Genomic DNA, 25777 nt, shown 5'->3' on the forward strand with positions numbered 1-25777 from the left:
GTTCTAGTTGTTTTGAATTTTAATGATGCCAAAGTCAACTTTAATTAAATAACCTGTTGTAAATAACAATGCTAACCATTTTTCATGGATATTGTATTTTTTTATGAAAAAAGTTTAATGGTACTAGCGTCATTGCCATTGTATCCTTTCAAACTCAAAGTGCAGAGTACAGAGTCAAAATAAAAAAAAACATATCTTACTGTCCAATTAATTATGGTGCTCACCAGGGGGGCAGCTGAGGGCGGAACTAGTGGTGCAATCGCACCCCCGGTGGGGAGGGACCCTTGCTGGAGTTTGTGCGTCTGAGACGAAAAGACTCCTGCTTAGTCTACTCAACTGTCAGTCGCTCTCAATAAGAGTGCCAAATGCCATTATTGTAATGTAATGACTGCTGAGCTGTATTGATGAAAACAGAACACAAGAATATGGCTGACCACTGATAAACTTTCTCCTAACCTGTCTCTTGATCTGCCTAGTTTTGAACTTTGATCCGAGTTCAGTGTGTCAGGCTCAGTGGCGGTGACATGCACTGGAAGCCTCTGAATAGGAACTGAATGGAATGCATGTTTACATGGTTCATAGGACAGGTCAGGACTATTCATAAATGTTGTTCCTACCTTAGAAAAAAATCTTAATAAGAGAAAATTGGTGAATGCACCAAGTTCTCTTAAATTACTCGTACAAGCGATTTAAGAACAAATTAATCAATTTATAAAGCACATTTCCTACAACGGGTGCAACTCAATGTGCAGTACATAAAAGACAGTAAACAAACAGTGATTGAAGGATAGCCTCTGAATAGGAACTGAATGGAATGCATGTTTACATGGTTCATAGGACAGGTCAGGACTATTCATAAATGTTGTTCCTACCTTAGAAAAAAATCTTAATAAGAGAAAATTGGTGAATGCACCAAGTTCTCTTAAATTACTCGTACAAGCGATTTAAGAACAAATTAATCAATTTATAAAGCACATTTCCTACAACGGGTGCAACTCAATGTGCAGTACATAAAAGACAGTAAACAAACAGTGATTGAAGGATATAAAAAATAATGAACAAGGACAGAAATACAAATTAGCACAAACATCTTCAGTAGTAAAATGGCACAACAACAAACACAGCAGACAAACAACGGCAGATAAATAATAGAGTAAATAGTTCAAATAAAATAAAAATGTATGAAAGCAGAAGTAGTACATATAAAAATGTATAAAAGGTAAAGAACAAGGGTACAAGCAAGGCTAAAACCAGGTAAAAGCCATGTTAAGAGAAATAAAATAAATTTGATAAAATAAACAACAACAACAACAATAACAATAAAAATGGTAATAGTAATAATACAAACAAATAAAATAAATAATAGTACTATGTATATAAAATAAAATATGGTTAAACATACAGTAGGTAAAATTCATTCATTCATTATCCTAACCCGCTTATCCTGAACAGGGTCGCAGGGGGGCTGGAGCCTATCCCAGCATACATTGGGCGAAAGGCAGGAATACACCCTGGATACACCACTGGTGTCCACCAGTCCATCGCAGGGCACACACTCCATTCACTGACACACTCATACCCACAGGCAATTTAGACTCTCCAATCAGCCTAACCTGCATGTCTTTGGACTGTGGGAGGAAACCGGAGTACCCGGATGAAACCCATGCAAACACAAGGAGAACATGCAAACTCCACACGGAGAGGCCCTGACCGCCTGGGATTCGAACCCAGGACCTCCTTGCTGTGAGGCAGCAGTGCTACCCACTGCACCATCTGTGCCCAGTAGGTAAAATCCAAGATGAAAAGGTGTGTCTTAAGATTTATTTTGAAAATGTCTACAGATTCAGATACCCAAAGGTCCTCTGGCAGGGCGTTCCAAATTCTTGGGCCATAATAGCTAAAAAACACCTCTCTGTGCCTTTCACTTCTGGTCTGAGTTACAGTTAAGAGACCGCTGTCAGAGGACCTAAGGGACCAAAGGGACATAAAATATTTCTGATAAATAAGTGGGTGCATTGTCATCTAGTGACTTAAAAACTAATAAAAGGATCTTAAAATCGATTCTAAAACTGACTGATAACCAGTGCAGGGACTTTAAAATGAGAGTGATGTGTGCTGTCCGTCTGGTTTTTGTCACTATACGCATGCTTTTGCATTCTGTACACATTGTAACCGGCTAATTGTTTTTTCTCTGTAGACCAGACAGGACAAGGTTGCAATAATCAAGCCTGCTGGTATTAAATCCATGCACTAATCAATATTTCTGAGATGGTAAAAAGATAACTTTGTCACATTTCTGATGTGAGACTTTACATCTGAGTCAATTATGACACCAAGGTTCTTGACCTTGACAGTTTCTCTCTCTGGGTCTTTGCCCCAATGACTAAAATCTCTCTTTTTGTTCTTGGTTCAATTGGAGGAAGTTTCCAGACAACCAAGGTTCTATATCAAAAATGCACTTAACTAAGGTGTCAATGGGACTAAATTAATCTGAGATACAGATATATAGAGCATATCTGTGGAAATGAATGCTGCGTTTTCTGATGACACTGCCCGGTATGTCGTACGAGTGGTTACTGCATGAGGCTCATTGTGTTTTGAATGAAAACTCAATGCTGATTTAATATGTCCAGTTCCAATCTGGCCCATCATATCGTGCCATGTGATTTCACACTGACATTAACAAACATAAATATTTATCTACAGATATTCCTACTGGGACTAAATTCCTTCAGCTGTTTTTAGAGTATTGTGTAACAATTATTTTGTGTGACCAATCTTGCCCCTCAAAACAAGCATTTAATAGCCCTTCAACTCAGTGCTAAATGGTGTGTAATCAACCATCAAATGTTTCTATGAAAGGATTCAGTGCTGAATTTTATAAGACTTCATAAGGTACAAAGATGTTTTCATGAGTGGAACCAGAAGGCAGTTGAACCCTTGCAGGTCATACTCTTGTTTTGTTGCACCATGAAAGACTTCAATGAGCTATTACAGTAACAAAAAGCTGAAAAGTGACATAAATGGCAGTAATGACAAGCAATAAAGCCACCACCAAAGCCACCACCAAATGTTCAAAATAGTGTTTTTTCTAGATTTAAACATGAAGATTTTCACTGAATGTGATAAAGTGTACATAGACACTGAATATATACGTGTGTGTGTGTGTGTGTGTGTGTGTGTGTGTGTGTGTGTGTGTGTGTGGTTGTGGTGTGTGTGTTGTGTGTAATCCATTGCAATATTGCAATTACCCGGCTGCTACCCATTGCTCCCAGGTCTAGGAAGGCTTTATTCATGGCTGCTGTGGCTTTTGTAAGGTTTTGCTATATTATATACAGGGCCATCTGGGAGATACACAAGGCCTGAAATGCTGTGCACAGTTGGCAGCGTAAGGTATTTATCATGATGCACTGTACATTTTTATCATTAAATGTGTGGGGAAAAAATTGATATTTTGGTGAAATGTGGGTAACATTATAACCGTTTTATGTTGGATTTGCACAAGGATTCGGTAGCTAGCTAACACCCACTCATGACAGATATTTTTGGTACAGTAGCATCTCTTCTTCATACTCTGTCATGTTATGCATTGTGACAAATGTTGTAATTCTTTTCTCTGTGTTTATGGATTGTGACACTCATATTAACCTGCACAACATACATTTTGACGTCGCTGTGTTGTTAGCTTTGTTAATACTATGGAAAACTTTTTTCTTTTCTTTTCTTTTCTTTAGCGTGAGCTATTCATTTCCCTTTTTTCTCAGATTTAATGATTTTTAAAAACATCCTACATTAATCGTGTTTGAAGTGACAGGTGTAAATACTAAATGTGCTGTCCCGACATTATTCATATAAAAGCTAAATATTTCATTAATTGGTGGTTTTTAACATTTTGAATAATATCTATTAATTCAGCAAGAATGAAATTTTAATAAATGTTTGACAGATTTAGCTAAATATTTAATTTAATGTATACACATTTAGTTAAACACAAAAAACATTTAGTAAATCTATAAATGTATAGCTAAATGTTTTATACACTTAGCTAAATATTTAGCAAGAGATTTCATATAGTCACTGAATGTTTCCATTTAAATAAACATTTATCTAAATGTATGTAAGAAACATTTAACTAAATATTTAACTAGATGTATAAAACATTAAGCAAAATGTATGAAATGATTAACTAAATATGTAGCTACATGTATAAGACAGAAATGTATTAAAAATTTAGCTAAATGTTTAAAAATTTTCATACATTTATAGATGTGTGAAACTTAGGTAAATGGCCTCCACCTCTGGAGAATTATCCCTGATTGAGGCAGAGAAATGGACAGGTTGGCTAATGACTGACCTCTGCTTTTCATTCTCTTTTGGAGAATAGTTAGCAGGATATCATGAAAGGCGATTCTATTCAAACTTTACTGTAAAATAACAACAAACTATTTTTCCGGCACATGAACATGTGCAGAATATTGCAGTTATACATGCAATTAATACAATTTAAAAAAGTATGGAATAAGCATTATAGTAAAACAAATACCATTGTTGTTTGGCAAAGTAAAAAAAATAAAGGTGAAAATCATGTATTGGGATTTTGGACCATCTCATCAAGTCTTTTAAAATATTGTTCGCTTGAAAATAAGATTGAAGATATGACTACTTGCTGCTTATGCAGCATTTATTGTTGTTAAATGCTACTGTACTCATGCACCAGAATGTGAGAGATGGTAGCCCATTGTTACGTTCCTGTGTTCTGTGTGTTAGTGTATCATTGTTTAGTATTATTTATTCTTGTAATTTATTATTTTTCATATTTCATGTCTGGTTCTGTTTATTTTCATTAGTCTTTGCACTCGTCCTCCCCTGTTATGTCTGCTTCTGAATGTTTTTCAGTCGAGTCACTCCCCTGTCTGCGTGCCCCACCATTCAGGTGTTTACAGTATTTTCAGGTTTCCAATTAATTCCTCACTCGCGTTTCTTACTTCCTGCTTTGTCTTGGTAGTTAAATGTTGTAAAGCACTATTCTTACTAACCACTACTAATCTAGGTTTTGTACAGTACTAATCCGATTAATACACTTACTGTCTGTCTGTCTGTCTAACTAACAATCACTTTTATTGGGTAGTTTAGAAATATTCACGTTACTAACTCACAAACGCATCTCTTAGCATTTCTGCGCTGTTCTAAGACTCCGCCTTCCTATGCTATCCCTTATTACTCATTTGTTTCAGCGAAGTGTTCTCTTAACTATCACTACATCTTCAATCTATGCATTGTCTACTCTCTAGTCCAGAGAGTTTACATGTGTGTCTTTGTGAATCCAGTCCGCGTTTTCGTTTTCCCCCTCCTTATTGTCCTATTACCCTTTCATGTGTTTCACCTGATGTTCATTTAATAGACCGCCCTCACTCCCATGCCCCGCCTAGTTTGTCTCATTTCCCTGTGTATTTATACCTGTCCTTTTCAGTCGCACGGTGCTAGTTTGTCTTGTCCTGTTCTGTTCCCGAGCCCTTGTATTCCGTCCCCCAGTTCTAGCCTCCTTGTTTCCCTTGCCCTTGCCCTTGCCCTTGCCCTTGCCCTTGCCCTTGCCCTTGCCCTTGCCCTTGCCCTTGCCCATCTGGTTTCCTGGTTTTGACCCCTGCCTGCTTCCTTGGACTCTTCTTTGTGTTTTGGATTTTTGTACCTCTGCCTGTTTGGACTGACCCCCTGGATTTGGACCTTGGCTTGTTTTGTGACTACGCTCTGTCTGCCCCATCACCTGTGAGTACACTTGCCATTTTCCACACCCCTGTGTCTGCTTCTGGTTCCTCTGTCCTCCCTGCCGTAACACCCATTTCTTAGAGCACCCACTGTTTTGTGTTCTTTTGATACATTGATCATACTTTTAAGGATTAACATTGTGAAATGCTTGTCTCATTTGCTTCCTTCAGTCTTCCAAGCTATCATTCAAAAACCGCAATGTGGTAAATTCAGTTATTACGGCCAGTAGCCACCAATTGTGGCAATTAGGACATCCTTGTATCAAGACAAGCCTAGGGGAGATGTTGAATGTTGGACTACGTACTGTATAGGGCGGCCTGTAGTGTAGTGGTTAAGGTAAATGACTGGGACACGCAAGGTCGGTGGTTCTAATCCCGGTGTAGCCACAATAAGATCCCCACAGCTGATTGTCTCCTGCTTAGTCTAATCAACTGTACGTCGCTCTGGATAAGAGCGTCTGTCAATGCCAATAATGTAATGTAATAATGTATAATAAGAGCTATAATTCTGACACAGACACCTTGATATGCATGTGAATACCCTCAAACTAATGCGGACAGACTGTACTTAATAATGTTACATAGTTATTGTTTTATTTCAAATCCAATGTCCAAGTACAGAGCCAAAACAACAAAAGCAAAAACAACAAAAAGAACAAAAAAAAACCTCGAGTAATGTTCTTCAGATAGCAGATAGATTTGACACTTTGGTGTCAAAGTGGTTGCTATACTGTAGCAGGGCCTTGGGCAGTTTTAATTATTCTAAGGTCCATGCCATTTTTTCCTTTACTGCCATAGGGCAATGACAGCTGGCGATCTGAAAACTTCCCTTTAAACTGATGACTGGTCTCAACCTGGTTCTGTAATTTTCCTTGAGTAACAAGTGTGCCAGCGATCTGAATAATCCATTGGCAGGTAAACACAGTTTATTTCTTCACATTATGTTTGGGTGATTAGATGATAAATGCAATTAGAAAAATCAGTTTTAATCACTAAGTACACCGCGCATAACAAATACACCACTCTATTACTGTAACGACCGCGTTAGCTTTTAGCACAACCTGCAATAAAGGGTATCTAACAAAACCTGCCCTTCAAACTCATTTAAATAACAAAACTTGCTCATTGCTGATGTTTTCCATCAACATTCTCCAATGGTGAGTGCAGTAAATTAACAGTACGTGTGTCCACAATGTGAATAATGTTGGTAAAATGAGCACAATTTGTGATAAAAAAGAATTGTATCCCATGCCTAATAGATTAATTGAGGAGCACTGGCCATATCAGTAGTGAGTATTTTTCTGAGTATTCACACTCAGGTTATCATTGCGCTTTTTTGTTTACCAAGCCATATATATTTTTCGACCCCCAACACGAGCCTGTGACATGCAAATTCTTTGAACACCCTTAATAGGACCTTTTGCACATAAGCCTGTCAGCCATCCAACCCCACATGACAGATATTCACCTAAGGATGGGGTAGTGGATTTATCATTGGGTTTAGTGAGAGCCTTGGTAAATGTGCTTACAGTAAAGCCATCAATTCTCATTTCCTGTAGGGCGAATGGAAGGACTGTTGAATGAGAATGTTGAGTGCTCAGTGATCACAAATAGATGACATTTTTCACAAGTAGGAGGGCTGGAATGGATTAAGGTTCTACGCAGTCTGTTTGATTGCTTGGATGGCTGATTCTCCTATATGCAGCAGGGATAGCCAAACCAACAATTAAGGCTAATTGGAAGATTAGTCATGTTACATTAAGGGGGTGGGTGCCAGACACGCAGAGGAACAGATACTTGGTGGCTTCAGAAAGTATTCAGGCCCCTGCACTTTCTACACTCAATAACCCATAATTACAAAGGGAAAACATACAAATTTTTGCACATGTATTAAAAATCAAGAACTGAAAACTCTAGAACTTCACTGGAGTCCACCAGTGGCAAATTGAATTCATTGAACATAGTTTAGAAAGGCGCAGACCTGTGTATAAGACACAATTCACACTGTATGTCAGGACAAAAACCAACCCATGAAGTCCAAGGACCTGGAGACCTCCGTGATAGAATATTGGCAAAGAATAGATCAGGGCAAGGGTATAAAACCATTTCTAAAGCTTTGAGTGTTAATCCTATATAATCCATAGGGAAGTGGGAGGAAAACACAAAGAATTATATTTTTAACCGATGTGTTTTAAAAAATGACACGTGATCGACCAGCATACTGGGACCTAGCCTACACGGCTTTAACTACACTGCTGGACATTTGTGAACACGATGTACATCCTTAATTTGGCAATTAGTCTATTATCTGAGTTGATATTTAAATCAAACTATTTTAAGATGGCCCAAAATAAAGTTTGAAAATGCAATTCATTATTTGTCCATAGGCTACACCAGTTTTCTTTTCTTTTTTTTTCCATAAATAAGATACGACCCCTAGCAGTCATAGGCAGTATCAGTTACATGGTTAACTGTTTTCAAAGTGGAATGGTAACCGCTTTCAAAAACTGATGATTTGTCACATCCCTATACTTCTGATCACCTGGCTAATACCATCCCTATGGTGAAACATGGTAGTGGCAGCATCATGCTATGGGGGTGATTCTCAGCAGCAGGGATAGAGAGATGGGTCAGAATTGAAGGAAAGATGAATGCAGCGAAATACAGAGAGGTCCTTGACAAAAACCTGCTCCAGGGTGCACGCAATCTCACCTTTCAGCACAACAACGACCCAAACCATACAGCCAAGATAATGCTGGAGTGGCTTTGGGACAAGTCTCTGACTGTCCTTGAGTGGCCCGCCAAAGCCTTAAACCCCACAGAACATCTGACACCTCAAAACACCACAGAGACCTGAAGTTGGCAGTTCACAGGCACTTCCCATCCAATCTGACAGAGCTTGAGAGGATCTGCCATGAAGAATGGGATAACCTAAATCCAGGTGTGCAAAGCTTGTAGACTTACCCAAGAGGACTCAAAGCTGTAATTGCTGCCAAAGGGGCTTCTAAAAAATATCAAATTAAGGGTATGGTTTCTTATATAAATATGTAGTTACTTACATACAGTTAGATAAACGTTTATTCAAATATAAATCTTATATAAATGAGAGATTTCAGTTCTTGATTTTTTATAAATTAGCAAAAATGTCTAAAGACGTATGGGTTGTTGAGTGTAGATTGATGAGAAAATGACTATTTTATCCATATTTCATCCATTTAATCTACAACACAATGAAGTTAGCAAAAAGTGAAGGGGTCTGTATACTGGACCACTTTGTATTTTTTTTGTCAAAACAGTTCAGGCTGAGTTTATCCCAAGGAATTTCTCACGGGACCCGAAGTTCACGTTCAGGAGACGTTATTTTCACTCTGAAACGGTTGCCTTTACTTGAACCAACATGAACAGGAAAAAAATGTTCGTTTCTTCTGCCGGTCTGTGGGAGGCCTAAATTATGGATCAACCCCAAAGCATCCTCATACGTGCTGTTGTTTTTTTCATAGGACAATATTTGTTTCGAAAGTTTTCTGTGAAACTTGCTAGTTTTCCACTTTACCTCTGTCTTCCATACTTCCACATTTTTGGTTCGCCATGATATAATGGAGAATATGGTAAATGGACATTGATTATTTGAGAAATTGGTTTCTACATTTTTGCTGTTGTTCATTAATGATGCTCTGTGTCTCCTCTCATTGATTTCCACCCATTTATCACCTGCCTTTCTTGGTAATAATCCAAGGCAACTTATTATTTACTACTTTCTTTTTCCAATGTGTAGTTATTAGCCAATGATTACTCATTCACTCAGGCATAAGTACTTTTTTCTGTGGTTACAGTGAGGCCAATAAATATGGCTGATGGTATACATAGTGCGACGATAGATCACTCTCAACTACCCTTTCACTGTAAAGAAACCCAATTGTTAGCAGGCACTTTGGAATAATTATGACGGATGATGAACTGTTGAAAATGTACATGTCTGTACTATAGATTGTCCTTTAATCTGTCCTCGTGTTGATATCTCAGAGCCTTTAACGTAAAGCGCCCTGTGAGGACGTAGATGTCAGGGTTATTTAAAGACGGCTTGGCAAACGCTTTTGTTTTTGCTGTAGGGACGATTTTGTCTTCTGTTCATTCTTGCATTGAATTAAACCTTAAAGTGTTGAATCACAAAGACTTCAGATTCACCACATAAAAGCAGCCTGCTTCTGAAAAGCGTGACTGAGACATCGTGTCCAGGCGCTCTGTGTATATTCTTGTAAACAAGAATATAAATATTCCAGTGAACGGGAAAACGAAATGGGTGGTTTGATCTAAAATGCCTGACTGCCTTTGAGTCATGCTTTCAAATACCACCTGCAGAGTACTGTGAGAGAGGAATGCATAATAGTGAGACCATTCTGACCACAAGTCAGCCATGACTTATCACACCATGAAATTGCATCACTGGTCACATAAGTTATCACTACACTACATTGAGACATATGTGGTTGGCATAATCATTCATATTGAGACAAACCGAGCTCATTAACCACCATACCACACTGTCAGTTTATAAACTACATTTTAGAATATAAAATTACAATTATTTACTGAATACTGTGCAAAATATAACGAAATGTGTGAATACTGTATTAAAAAAGTAGCTTTGCACCACAATATGACAGCAAATAAACAAAAAAAAACTAAGCAAATAAAAAAATTATATGTCAATGATTTATTTAACTACTGTTATGTATAAAATCTCTGTGATTAATGCTCCAGTAGCACTGCTAGCATCAGGGTAAACACAAAGAGTTTCAGACAGGCAACCTCTGAGCCAGCAATCAGGGCCTCTGCATTGAATATTGCATCCAAACTGTTTCTATCTATTAATGTTGTGCTGGCAAGTTTCCCATTCTGGCTGACTTCAGCAAAGTGCTACTATTGATAGTCATTAATGTCCGCATCCCGAATAAGTGAGTTTCACCTGAAGGGTCGGGTCCTCGCGAGTGGGGCCAGTCACAGAGGGCCAAACAGGTCCTGAGCCGATATAGTGTAGCAAAGAAGAGGGGAGTGTCTTAAGGAATGTGGCAGCAGTTCTTCTTTGAGGATGACTGAACTCACCCACAAATACATTCATTATTTTTAATTATTTATCTCCTTCGCTCCCTTGATTTCCTCGCCATATATACACTCACCGAGCACTTTATTAGGAACATTGCTATTTTATGACACTTACTTATTCATGTGAATATCTTCTAACTTATTGTGTGGCAACAGTGCTGATCTCCTAGGATTTTCATGCGCACTAGTCTCTAGAGTTTGCAAAGAACGGTGCAAAAAAACAAATTCAGTTAACAGCAGTTCTGCAGACAGAAAGACCTTATTTATTAGAAATGTCTGAGGAGAATGGCCAGACTGGTCAAAGCTGACAGGAAGGTGACAGTAATGCAAATAACCACACATTACAACAGTGGTATGCAGAAGAGCATCTCTGAACACACAACACATCATAACTCTAAGTGGATAGGCTACAACTGTAGAAGTTGAAAAAATAAGTATACTAAATACCTAATTAAGTGCTCATTGAGTGTATTACACACACCTTAAGAACAAAATGAGCTTTAAAATGTAAATTAATTACATAGTGTCATTAATAATGAATGAATTAAAGTCATCAAAGTGATACCAAGTGAGGATATCCAGGTCATAGAAGCACCCCAAAAAAAAAAAAACATAAAGAATTGAGATTCGGGAAGCATTTATAAACATAAATATCACCCTGTTTTCTTACAGGAAATTCACAGTTTTCAGTTCAGAACAACATCATCTTGCTTTATCCAGTAAAATGAGCTGCAGTTGTCACAAGATTATTGATTCATTGCTTAGTTGTTGGCAAACATTGAACAAGTTAATATGAGTTTGAATGTGGCATTCTGGGTATAGAGAAGGCTCACGGGACACCAACTGGAAGCTTGCTAGGCCCGGCAATTTCATTCAAGCAATGCAATTTTCTTTCCCTGAGCTGTTTTACATAAAGTAAACCTCTCTGTCTACATCTCAGTTTTGATCTCATTTAAGCCAAACCAACAAAAATGACTTTTTAGAGCAATTGGTATTTGGTTTCAATGTTATTTCACGTTAAAAGTTAAATAGCCCAGATATTACATGATTGCCTGAACAAAGACTACTCCTCGGGGGCCATTTTAATACAGGTTTAAAGGGAGAGAAACTCAATAATGTTTCTTTAAGTGCATGATGGGGTTGCCCCCAGGCTCTGTTGTTGCAAATGGTAACTCATGTCATACCGATAGTAATTTCCCTCTCTCAATTATTTTTTTCACCTGACTGTAATATACTGAATTTCCTCCGCTAATGATATTCAATAAACTGCCGCATTGGGACCCACAAGCGGCCTTCAGCTAAATGTGACTCTAAATCAAATTGGCTGACCAGGAGGATGAAGACTTTGCCATATTTCTGCATGACTACATCGGTATACAGGCATCTAGGAAACAGTAACCATGGCAATTTTGTAAGGATCACTAACAAGTACAGAAGTAATGAAAATGCTAATACAGCTCAGGTTCTTTATACAGAATCATCACAGATATTTGATGTACAAACCAGAAGGTAATTTCTTCCTCTCCTTACTTCTTATCCTTAAGATGCTATGGTATTCTTATCTGTGCTTTCTCATTGTGCTATGCTAGTGAGGGATATGTTTTCTTTAACCACCATCAACAATCATAATGAACATGCAAACCAGAATATTTTGAGACTCGACTATAGCAGGGGAAAAATCTTCAATCTAAAAGGAAAACACCAACATTTTGGGAAATATACATTTTTTCTGACTTACCCTGACCACACATGTATTTAGCGCTACCTTTAGAAGGTGTGAAACCAGTGAAAGACGGAAGAGGATACATGTGTGTTCAGAGGTTATACTTCCAACCGTCTAACTTCTCAGAAAACAACATCACTTGTTTCCATTTTTCCCACATGTGTACAAATACACATGATACCTACTGTAAATAAGACAGCTTCGGAGTTGTTGTAAGGTGTATTTCTTCTTTTTGAAGGAGGTAGGCTTCAAGTCTTTATCCTAAGCTAAATTGAACATCTTGTGGGAAAAAAGGTATATTTCCCAAAATGTTGGTGTTTTCCTTTAAGAATACAGAGCTGCCATCTGGCTGGAATATAAATAATTTGTGGTATAATGAATGTTTGAACATGCAGGATTTAACATGAAAAAACAATGGAAAAGGAAAAGTTGTTTAAAAATGTTCAATACAAACATGCACATAAAGCATGACATTAGACAATAATTTCACATTAAAAGCTTCATGTATTAAACATTGAATTTGTATCACTTGTAATGTCTGAATATTCAAAAGCATACATATTAAGTAAAAGTCGGAGAATACATGAAGTGTGTCCTGAGACAACGTTTTCTTTTTTTTTTCACTCTAAATACATATTTGAAATTGTAGTGGAACTTCTAGCAGACTTTACTGCCATAAAGGACAGCACAGCAACCAACAGCAACCCTAATGACACAGCTCCACTGCCTTGATTTATTTTTATAATCTAAAAATTACCCTGCAAATTGCAATATTCCGTAATAACAAAAAAAAACCTACCTGTCTAAATATGGATGATTAATGGACAGAGTTCTGCATAATGTAATATTTATGTGCTATGACATTAATAATTCCCTGCCTAATCCATTGCCACAGTTCTTTATGTTGCCACATGCTGCTTTGAGGTGAAGTCAAATTCTCCTCTCCCACAGGACTGGAATTTCAGTGAGCTGAGACGTTGCAAAACGATTTTCTCCTTTGTGTGTGAAGAAATGCAACTTGACAACTACGTAATTTACACAAAAATGTCTGCATTTTAAGTGGGTGCATTTTAAGACTACTTCACTGAAATGTTCTACTTCCCATTTTCAAGTGCTTTCGGTAGATGAGGTTTTTTTTCTTATAAGAGGAGCATATTATTTTAATTATAATAAGAACCATGGAAATGCAAAAAATATGTAAAAAATGTATATGGTGATCCTCAAACAGTTCAAAGCAATCTTTCGAGAATGTTAAGAAGCATGGCAACACTCCCATACTGTCAAATTAAACATGAAATGGAAGTTTTATAGACAGGTAAAACGTCTTGTCATTTACACAATGTAATCTTTTCTGCTGGACTTCCAACTTTAAAAAGTATGATGCCAAAAGCAATATGACAAATATATGTCTTGATGAATGTACAAATACATAAATTAATGAATGCCAGTGAAAATATCAAGGCTGTAGATTAAGTATGACTGTTGCACCCTTTCCTTTCCCTGCAGCTGGGAGTTTCAGAACCTGAGTACACTGTGCACAGTGGCAGGGTCCCTCTGGTGGCAGTCTCAGGAACTGCAGTACTGTCACAAGCAACAGCGGGTAGGAATCAAATCGGGGGCTTGTGTGTGATCTTTCTGACCAAACTGGCAGCAGCCAGCTAACGATCTATACCAGGGGTGCACAACCCTGGTCCTCGAGGCCTGGTCAGCGTACTGGTTTCTGTTCCAACCACTTGCCTTGTTTTTAATTTGCTGACAGCTGTATAAATTACCCTGGTTCAAGCCTGTACTTGAGCGCAGTAAAATCATTAGGACACACTTGCAGTCGTAGCCGGTACTCATGTATATGTCAGATATTAAAGGAAATTAGTCGATTAAATAATTAAGACCAGAAGATGGCACAAAATCCTGAAATGGATTAATATGGACTACCACTGCACAAAAATAAAGATAAGCCTTTAAACCTCCAATTAAAATAAATTTTATATGATTCCATCACCTTTTTGTTGTTTTGGCTCTGTGCCCACTGGATTTGAAATAAAACAATGAATATGAGCTTAAAGTGCAGACTGTTCATCTTGAGGGTAATTCCATCCATATCGAGTCATCTGTGTAGGAATTACAGCCTTTTATAAACAAAGATCCCCCAATTTCAGAGGAGTGAAGACAACTGGCTGATCATTTTTTATTGGCCAGCTGAATGTTGTTGCATCATTAGTTCATGCACAAGAAAGTTCTAGACTTGATTGTAGATGTGGAGCCTGTTGCTGTTGTCTCTCAACAGGAGGACCAAAGTGTCAATGCCTGTAAAGCAAGCCTTTGTGGAGTGGAAAAATGAAAATAAACCATTAGCATTAGACTTGCCATCAATTGCTTAGTGCACTATTAAGGAGCAAAGAATGCACTGGTGAGCCCAGCAATAGCAAACAACCTGGTAGGCCACTGAAAACCACTGAAGTGGATGAAAATTTCAGTTGTGAAGAGAGACCCCTTTTCAACTGTCAAACAGATCAAAAATGCTTTCAAGGGTGTAGGCATTGATGTGTCAAACAATACAATATAAGCTCAGAGGGTTCACTACAAGATACCAACCAGGAGTACCAAAGTGATGGAAAGAAGAGTGTCGGGGAAAAAAACAGTTCATGGTCCAAAGCACCAGCCTAAAAGCTAATTCCTCTTATAACGGTACAGTGGCTCAAGATTTTATATGTACTTCGATGTTTCCAACGTGTTACAAAGCAGCTCTGAAGCTTATGGTGCTAGGAAAGTGTCTAGTGAGCTATTGACAGCTTCTTGCCAGCTGCCATGTTACAAGGTAGCCACAGGGAAGCTCTGAGCTGGTAACTCCAGCTCCCATGTACAAGCTGCAAGCTTCTGAGTTCTCAAGGAACGCAGCATTGGGAACTTTTTGCAAAGTGATTTTCAAACTGTAATGAGCAAAGCACCCAGATTACCGTTGCCAATATACAGAAATACCTGGAGTACTGTGGCTGTACGTGAATATAATTGATGGCTGTCACCCAATCAGAATTGAGTATCCAAGCCATGGTATAAATACAGTTAAATGCAAAAACACACACACACACACACACACACACACACACACGTACAAGATACTGATAGGGGAACAGGAGTGAAACAAATGTTTTCCTGTTTCATACTGTTTTCTATCAGTCCCGACTAGCTGTATGAACTGCCTGTTGCCACATGGATTCATGAGTTTCTTTATTCATTAGTAACGACTGTATTCCTGTTGAGAACTCATTTCTACTGAGCAAATGTCACAATGTGGCACTTACAGGGGGAAGCTCTCATTCTGTTAGATGTTCCCCTGGTCTTCTTATCCAACTTGTCATCAGTTCTTGTAAGTGGATTTGAAATGGACCGAGATCTTAAATAATTACTAGAGAACGCTCTTCTGAAAATACGCAAATGTCACACACATCGGTGGAGATAAGGTCACTGTTGCCCTCTCAGCCATAAACTGTGCTTTTCAAGCATTAGCTTCTGTTTAATGTTCATAATCAACTTGAAGAGTAACACAGCAGAGATGCTTTTGATTAGCTGAATATTAATTTCTCTGGCACGGACTACAAAAGATTACAGGGATAGGCTGGAGAGAATGCAGCAAGCAGTAGGAGATGAGCCACACTGCAAAGTTCAATCCTCCACAGTTGCCTGTGGCGTAACAGGAGTGCAAAGGAACCGATTTATTTCAGACTGACGAGTGCCACACTTTCAACCAAAACAGCAGCTGAATTCCATTCAGGTCAATTAAGGGGAATAAACTCCTTAAAGGAACACAAGTGTGCACAAAGCACACTCAACCAGCCGAGGAATTTGATTAAGGCGTTTAAAACGTCAAGCGGCGCTGGCAGTTGTGAAATCATACACAAAATTCATATTGCATTTCATGCTCAGTGAGCAGAGAACCTTTCAAATATTGAATTATGCAGCCATCGGTATTACATGAATAAGGCTGGCCTTACATCTGAGGAAGGGTGTGTGTGTGTGTGTGTGTGTGTGTGTGCACATGCGCATTAATGTGTGTGTGTGTGTGTGTGTGTGTGCGTGTGAGTGTGCATGCGTGCATGTGTGTGTGTGCATGCGTGTTTGACTGTGTGTGTCGCGCATGCGTGTGTGACTGACTGTGTGCGCATGAATGTGTGTGTGCATGTGTGTGAGTGTGCATGTGTGCATGCATGCATGTGTGGTGTGTGTATGCGTGTGTGACTGTGTTCATGTGTGCGTGTGTGCATGCGTGTGTGACTGTGTGTATGTGTGTGTGTGCATGCGTGTATGTCTGATTGTCCTGGGTAGGCGCATACCTTGTTAAGGGTTCAAACTGTGCGTAGTGCATATTGTGAGAAGCTTGGGAAGGGTGGGAGGCTGGGAGGCTCAGCAGTACCCAACCTTGCAGGCTGATGGTCCCTGCTGCACTCTAAAGGAGCCACCTCCTGAACCAACCATCTTTTGAAGACCATCACCTGCACTGAATGTCCCTCATTCACCACCACACTGGACAATACCAACCGTTTGGCCTTCCAGGGAAAAACAGACCTCTTTAACCAGCCAGGCCCTGCCAGCTTGCTTCCACAATGCTAAATAGCCCAAGTACAATACAACAGCAGAAGTCTGCTACTCTAAACTGAGCCTTGCTGCCAATACTTTTAAATGAGGCATGTCTCATTCATGAAGACCATAGCTCATCTCTGTATATTAAGTTGGTGGAAGGGACTGGTGGGGGATCTGACAAATGTTTTAATGTAGGGCTCTCCAAGCCTGGTTTTCACTGTGATAGACGCGACTTAATTGTTCTATTAAAGCAGCTCTTTCCATAGCTAATTCACTTCATTAGGTTTCTTCATCTAAACCGGTTGTTGATGTTAAGGGGGGAGATCCTCCGGGAGGAGACCCAGGCTCTGCTGACACAATCTACATACATCAGGCTGAAAATCCTCCAGTCATTCAGTCTGCTTTTCCACTCATCTGTTGAATAATGTCATTCCCTATACATTTTTGAGTGATAGCCTATTAGCCTGAAAAGCGTCTAAAAGCGATGTCTTATTTCGTACCATAGCTGTCGATAACGTGCAGTTAGTTGACCAAAGATACAGAAAGTTTGGAGCTGAATCTTTCACAGGTTCAGACAGCTGTATTCTTATGTTATGATTGCCTGTGTTATAATTATATATTTGCAGCAACGCCTGTCATGTAAAGCATGAACATATTAATCAAAACTTGATTTTATCACATGTATAACAAATATTTCGATTTGTTCGATTTGTCAGCGTAAAACGATTTCGGTTACAATGTCTATGATTTAAAAAATGTACGACTCTTTTATCCGGTTTTACGATAAAAAACTGAATGCTGAATTAAAACACTACACAACACTACATTCATTCTTTAGATTCGACAATGTTACCACAGCAGTTATAACCAAAAGGATGTGAACAAGCAACGATGCAAGCAATCCGGTCTGCCTGCATACACTGAGGAAATGACAAGAAAAGGGGTTGAAGCAAAGGTACATTACCGGCGATTCATTCCCGGCGGTCTTGCAGAGGGGACCCCTGAAAACTCCCTTAATGTTTCGGAAATGGCCATTGCTGAGGTGCGTGGAGCTGATGACAAGATAGTAGCACGCCATACGGTCCAGTGAGTCCCATATGTAGAGATTCGACTCGAGCTTGGGGTTTTTTGGCGGCCAAGAACAGATCCCAGGCAGAAACCTCTGTGTATAACAGTGTTAGCACGAAGCCTTTTCACCTGGTTTGCGGCTCTCGGTTTTCACAACAGACACCCACTGTCGCTGACAGCAAGGGACGTAGTGAACCTACTAAAACGAGTCAACGACAGTCAGTGCGCACATCAGCACGTGCAATAGTTGCAATAGTTGATTTTTTGGGTGCTGTTGCATTAAAATACAAATCCGCTCGCCCACCAGGCACCAGGGAAAAACCTCTGTCGTATACGCTCAAGCAATTAATCCCTTGAGACTGTTGTGGCAATGTTCAGTAGGCTACTTCGCATAGACTAGATAACGCACGGTTAGTACATATTTGCGTGATAGGCTTTAAAATAAGGAGCAAGACAATCATTCTGAGAAACTATTCCTCTTCATTTGAATCCAACACGAGTATTATTTTGCCTTGACTAAAAGCAGGTGCGTCTGTCGAGATAATAAAAAAACATTAAACGTCCATTTTGGTGTGCGGTAATTCCGTTACAAATGATTATCCAGAAGTTCGCACTTTTTTAGTTTTTGTTTTCAACGTGCAGTCACTGTAGGGACCGCGGAGATATCCACTTTTGAGAAGGATGTTTCAGTGTACGTGCCTTGTCGCATACGCAGCTTCTTTTCCACGCGAGTAGACTTACTGACCGACTTTGAGCGTCTACTGTCCACTTCTGTGTCGTGCAGTTTCCTCGGAGCCTCCACTGTGTCACTACCCGCCTTCTTGCTGCACAACCTCATGCCCACTGCTCACAGCCTCAGCCTATGCCCCAGCTTACAAAGCTAGATAAATCAAACCTCCAACGAAGTGTCTATATAATTAGGAAGCATAACTAACAATCTGTCGCTTCCCTTCTTCTTGGGTTAGGTAGGACAGGATTTTGCATGTGCGTAAGGAGAATAGCCAACGATGACAGAAATCTTCGTTTCTGCACTCGGATTCAGCACAGGCTTTCGAAATAGGACTGTCATCGTCTAGTATGTCATTGGTAATGTCTTTGGTAGGGGCTTTCGGTAGTGACAAATGAAGCGTAACTTCGGTACTAGTGATGACACTAGTTTATAAGCTGTTGTATATGGTAAGAATTCACTATTTATATCTATTCAGTTTCTGGTATATCAGAGTTTTTAAATGTTACAAACAGCCCTTGTGTTGGATATGTAGGGGTGCAGTTAAATCATATACATTATGTCCGGTATTCTATGGTATTTCAATAGAAGATACAGTTCTCCACTGGCAATTCCAGTCCTGGATGGTCGGTATATAGGCTACATTCATAGGGGAGACCGGGGCACAAACAAACACGGGGCATGTTTAAACATGGGGATTTTGCATAGTTGCATTGGCGCAAGAATGATGGGTTTGTTTTCACTGATATATTATAGCAACGTGCTTCTCATGTGTGAGTGGCTGGACGATTTGAAAACTTAATCAAGAGTTATTAACAAATATGGCTTTGAGCACCATGAAAGTAATATTTTTTCACCAAAGTATTTTTAGAACAATGCGTCATTTAAATCACGGTCTTGTTGGTTATAAGACTGTATAGATTCAACACATGCCATGAGCACGCAGAAACTGTGAGCATTGCTGGAGTACAACTAGTGCTGCTGGGGCACGTTGGAACGCTGTGTTCCAACATGTCCCCGCCTGTTATAAATGCATCAGCCACAATTTGCAATTTACTTTTAATGTAATGTTGTATATTCCATATAGGCCATGCATTTGTTCAGTCCGATTTAGCAATTTCTTCAGAGATGTCAATTTCATATAAATGGTGTCATATGCGATTAGTACAGACAACATTATAGACAATTTGACAAATCAATTTTTTAATACAAATCAATTTTTGATTTGTATTAAAACAAACCTTTTTCCAGTCTGTTTTCCAACATTTTGCACGCTGTTTCAACTTGCCCAGTAGTTGGGGCACGTTGGATCAGTTTCACTCCCACTGCTTTCAACTGAACTGTAATAGCCAGGAATGTCCTTGAACTGTATCGATGATCTATAGTCATAGAAAAGACATGTATCTTCTTTCTGAATTAAAAATATTAGCCCTAATATGTGTATATATTTTTAATTAGGCGAAAACCTAAGTGTTTGGTTGTTCCCCGGTACATAATGTAGTCTACGCCGGTTTTTGTTTCCACCGATTACCCATGCTAAATAAGCTCTTTGGCTGTGGCTACACGCCAATACTGGTCTACTCGTAGATTGGATCAAAGTAAAACGTTTCATATCGGAACACAAGAGCCGTCATCGGCTGTTGTTCATGCACTTTTGAAGAAATGTAGCTCAAATGGGAGACGACGTAAATGTTTGGGCTAATTAAGACCTGGATTTGGCATGAAAACCAGAAACGGGTGCGACCATCTTTGCCCACCTCTGTTGTACACTATAATTATCAGTAACGAAATGTTTGGTCCTTAAAAATACAGTACATCGGCGATGCAAAACACTGTAACGACACAGTTTTGTAACAAAGTACAATAACTATTTTTCGACAGTGGTTTGTTTGTGCCCGATGTGCCCCTTACATACAGTAAGGGATGCATGTATGCTCACCAGAATTCACTACAGCGCTGTCCACCTACAAAGGTTCTGAAGCGAATTGTCGACTGCTCCAACTGAATGCCCCGCTAAGAATTGCGCCAATGCAACTTCAGGAAAGCATGCTAGTTTGTTTTAATTCCTTTATGTTATGCTCTGATATATCATTTTGTATTATGAAACAATTCTTCCGGACGTATACGATTGTTTTCAGAGTGGTTACAAACAGCAAAAATAAAAATAAAGGTCTGAATTCAATCAACGTTTGTCCTTTCATTTAACATGTATGTAAATGTTGCTTTTCCTTAAAGTTAAAATACGGAATTGTTAGACAACAACAAAAAAGTTCCTCTGACAACATACATAATAGTGCTACACTATGCAGAATGTGCCAGGCCAGACATTTTTCATCAATATTAGGAATTATGTAAGAGTGCTTCATGTTACATGCTACATGTATGTATTTGGTGTGGAGATTTGTGGAAAGGTGTTTCACCTAAACAAATTTATGTCAGAAAAGCCTTACTGTTCCAGATGGTGTGCTTTTCCTGGCCAAACTATAGAATGATTGAACCCATTTCAGTTTTCATCCAGTGTCACACAATTTTCTGATATTGCTGATATAAGTAGAGTAAATCCCAAAGCTCACAATGAAAATATATTGTCCTTGGCACTAGCTGTTCTTTGTCAAGGGTCCTGGCCTGTTTCAAAATGAAACCAATTTTAGCCAAACTGTGTTTTCACTATTTGATACCAGTATGAGCCGTATGAGCAAAATGTATAATGCAGTGATCTTTGCAGTGTCATTGTGATTTTTGCAACATGATTTGAATGTAAGAAAAGTGGACACCAGCACTTACCCTAGATTCCTTCACAGTAATTTTTCAGCCTTATAGATACTGTAGGTAATGTATTTAAAGTAATCACAGATACAGGACTTTATCTGCCATTTCATTATACAGGCTAATGCATAAACAGAGAAGCCTAGTGTTACATATTTTTCCAAAATATATTCCAAAGATTTTTGAAGGTTGTATTGTGATCTCGTATTTTGAAGGGTAGATGAGAAACAGAGAGTGAGAGGGAATGATAGATAATTAAAGATAGAAGAGAGAGACAGAATGTGAGCTAGAAGAGAGAGAGAGGGAATGAGAAAAAGAGAGAGGGGGTGAGAGTTAGAAGAGATTTTAGAATGAGATAAATGCAGAAAAAACATTATTATCCCAAGTCCATTATCTCATTCACTCAGTTTTCTCACAGTTTACTATGTTTCTTACACAATATGCAATTACATCTTAACAACTTGGCAACAAACTTTTTAAAACAAATTGTTGGCACATACTTTTATTTGACTATATTGGCTCTCATGACCTTTACTTTTATTTATCACTAGTAAACTATAATACAAAACAGTAAGAGGCATATTCTTAATATTTGTTATATAGTCTGTGAAGAACTTGTAACCATGTCTTCAGTTCAGAAGAATAGCTTATACATAACACCGTAGATCCATATGAGCTGAGTATGCGGTCAAAGGTGAAAAGGCAGGTGAATACATTAACTCATCATATCCATAATCTAGCCAACTTGCTAACTAGCTGACTAAATACATTCAAATCTTGTACATTACATTACATTATTGGCATTTGGCAGACGCTCTTATCCAGAGCGACGTACAACAAAGTGCATACCCATAACCAGGGATAAGTTCTCTGAAAGACCCTAGAGGGAAGTATAATTTCAATTGCTACCTGTACAACGAAGATAAGGACGAGGGCCTTTTTTTTTTTTTTTTTTTTGAGAACAAAGAAACAAACAAACGGAGCAAAAGTGACCAAATTAACTATCCAAACACTGCTTATCTAGCCAACTAAGAATACCGATACACAAAGCAAGTCACAGAGACAACAATTAAGGTTCACAGGGAGGTAGGGAGGGATACAGGGAGGTATGTTGTATGTATAAATTTCCCCAGCAAATTTCACATTAACCTTGAGTGCCACAAAACATGTTGACATAACAATACCATACTAATTTACTCTACCAATCATTATGTTGTATATTGTCCCAACATGTCATTAACAATATCAATTGCATGTTTAAAACAGCTTAAGGAATGGCTGCTATTTAGTGTAATAATGGTGAAACATACAATCAGTTGAGCAAAGTGGATCCAAGCAAGTATCCCGGTTATATTTCCCTTGGTTTAACAAAGGACCATTCATTGAGCAGAGGATACATACTGACGTTTTGCCTCCATTAATGGCATTCTAATTAGTTGTTTGAAAATTTAAATTAATTATTTCCTACATTTGCATCTTCTCATGAGCAGGTCTGCCTCCTTTAAGTGCTGCTGGCACAAATGTAGGCTTTGAAATTCACAGCCAGAAATAAGACCGATTGTCACAGCGTTTAACACATGTGACTGTGATGGAGCCTTCTATTGCTCTGACTGTTCTGTTCACTCTCTGGCTTTCATTTACCCCCAGAGTGCACTTGCTGTTGTGTCCGAGAGAGAAATAGAGACAGGGAGGGTATATACTGCAGCTATTTTTACAAGTATAATTAGGCAACTGCAGACAAATCATAAGCGCATCCCCGGTAATTAATTCAACAATTACTTTTTTCACACTGTTTACGCAACTGAGCAATGCTTTGTCTAAACACAACATGATTCAAGTTACTGAAATTAATGAAATCGAAACAAACACGCTCAGACAAAAACAGTTCTGACTTGCTTATATTTGTTTCTCAAATTTACAGATTAAGCACATAGCATGTAGATTGACTATAGGTATGCCAAAATGGCCAAATTATTTTGCTATCCATTCATTAATCCCCTGTAATCAACACTTTCTTATCTACAAAGTGTCTTTGTATATTTCAAAACAGCTGCGAAACTGTATCTATTTTCTGTGCTTGTGATGTCACTATTATACAGATAACCCGGTAAAGAATAAAATGGAAGTGGGCTGGCATTGAAATTGGGTCTATTCTTTACAGTTTTCCCGTTGGGTCCAAGAGGCTTAAATGTAATCAATTATTAAATGTAGTTTTTGGCCATATATTTTTGCTTTTATGTGGAATGGCTTCATTTTCAAACGTACATTATTATTGCACAGTCATAGTATCCGCTCTGCTTTAATAAGGCCCTTCCTTCAAGACATTTGAAATTAATGGCATAAAAAAGATGAAAATGATCTCCCTCAGAGAATATTACAAAAACAAGCATTTGGGGTAATATAAGCCATACTGGTAACACTTAATTGCACTGTCTGATGTCGGTGACACAGTTTAAGATGACACCAGGGATTATATAGGTATTTATCCACATATGTATTTCTCCATTTATGTTTGCAGTCGTTAATTATCATTGATGAAAATGAGCACACAAGGGAAGAACCGAGCAAATAAAGACTCCAGACATCTCTAAATAGGGGGCATGAAGTTAAGCAGGACAGTTAGGATTTATTCCCAAAGCGCCTTTGGTGTACAAGGATATGCAGGTCTAATCAATTTGCACACCATTTGTACATACTGATAAAGAAGCTCTCCAAGATTTTTCCCCCTTTGCCAGATTGACATATTTTGCAATCTAAATGTAAATGTAAGTGAAATTTACTGTTGGGTTTGTATATAATTAGACTGAGAAAAATGTATTATAGTGCTGTGTATATGTGTGTGAGAGAAAGAGAGAGAGGGGGGCTGTGTTTATTTCTTTATATAGGTGTGTTTATTCAGAAGAAAGAGGGACAGACAGAGATGGTGGGCAAAATACCCACAGCCCTTTTAAATAAACACCTCCATGAGACTAGCAGCTGTTCTGTCACTCAGAAAATAGATACAAAAAAAGGAAAACTTAAAATATGAGCATAAAAGTAATGAGATCAATAAATGTCAAGTAAGGAAAGTAATCACTACTCCAGAGACTTACTGACCTTTGTATAGACACTAAAACTAATAGTCTGCCTGGAACATGGGAGATTACAGAGGAGTTTTCTTATCGAGGAGACTGTGTGCCTCGTGCCACTCACAGACTGGCAACATAGCAGCAGTTGGAATAATGTCTGTGAATAACACACTACTGTTACTGCACGGACACTGCTGAGAAACAGCTTTCTGCGCCTTGACAGTGCTCTGGGCCCCTGTGAGTACCATACATTTTAAGACAAACTTAACAAAATGTAGGCTGTTCTCCAGCACCAAAGACGCCCACGGGCTACCGGTTGTCGTTAGAGAGAGATACGCCTCCCTTTCAGGTGGCACTGGCTCACTCCTGTATAACTGTGAGCTATAAAGTGTATATCAGTCCCCATTTGCAGGTGAGTACGTCTGACAAGTGCATTCGTTTCGGTTACAGAACTGATATATGAAGCCTTAACAAAACAAACAGAATACAGAAATATGTCCTGTATTATAACAGACTACATCCTGCTCTGAACGTTGCTCAAGAATGTAATCATACAATTGAGGGACTTGTGATATTGTACAGTATGGTAGGCCTATATACGAAACATTTATAACAATGTTGTTGCCATATTCTTTCCACCGTTGACAAATTAAGTTTGTTTCATGCAATGTTTCAATCAATTGTCATTAAAATATAGCACCCCTAAATATACAGTGGGCTCTAGAATTATTGGCACCCTTAATAAAAATAGATTATATATAATAACCAAGCTGGATAATGATATATGTGTAATGTTTAAACATGGGAAAACTATATGCTTTTATTTCAATACATTTACTCTCATGTTTCAATGTTTTTAGTAATCTAATTTTTTTTCTGAAAAACACTGGTGCCAAACTGGTGCTTTAGAACTATTGTAAATAAAATTGACATTGTTAATGAAATCCATCCATCCATTATCTGAACCCGCTTATCCTGAACAGGG

General features: G+C 38.6%; 1 protein-coding gene across 1 annotated transcript in view; it reads right to left on the reverse strand.

The window, feature by feature from the left end:
• Positions 1 to 18241, reverse strand: part of LOC133128091 (G patch domain-containing protein 8) — a 145261-nt gene extending 127020 nt beyond the window's left edge. The window contains exon 1 of the mRNA XM_061241395.1: positions 18128 to 18241. Coding sequence (XP_061097379.1) covers positions 18128 to 18241 — 114 coding nt within the window. The remainder of the gene's footprint in view (positions 1 to 18127) is intronic.
• Between the last annotated feature and the right edge of the window lie 7536 nt (positions 18242 to 25777).

Source organism: Conger conger, chromosome 1, assembly GCF_963514075.1.
Source record: "Conger conger chromosome 1, fConCon1.1, whole genome shotgun sequence".
NCBI classification, from domain to species: Eukaryota; Metazoa; Chordata; class Actinopteri; order Anguilliformes; family Congridae; genus Conger; species Conger conger.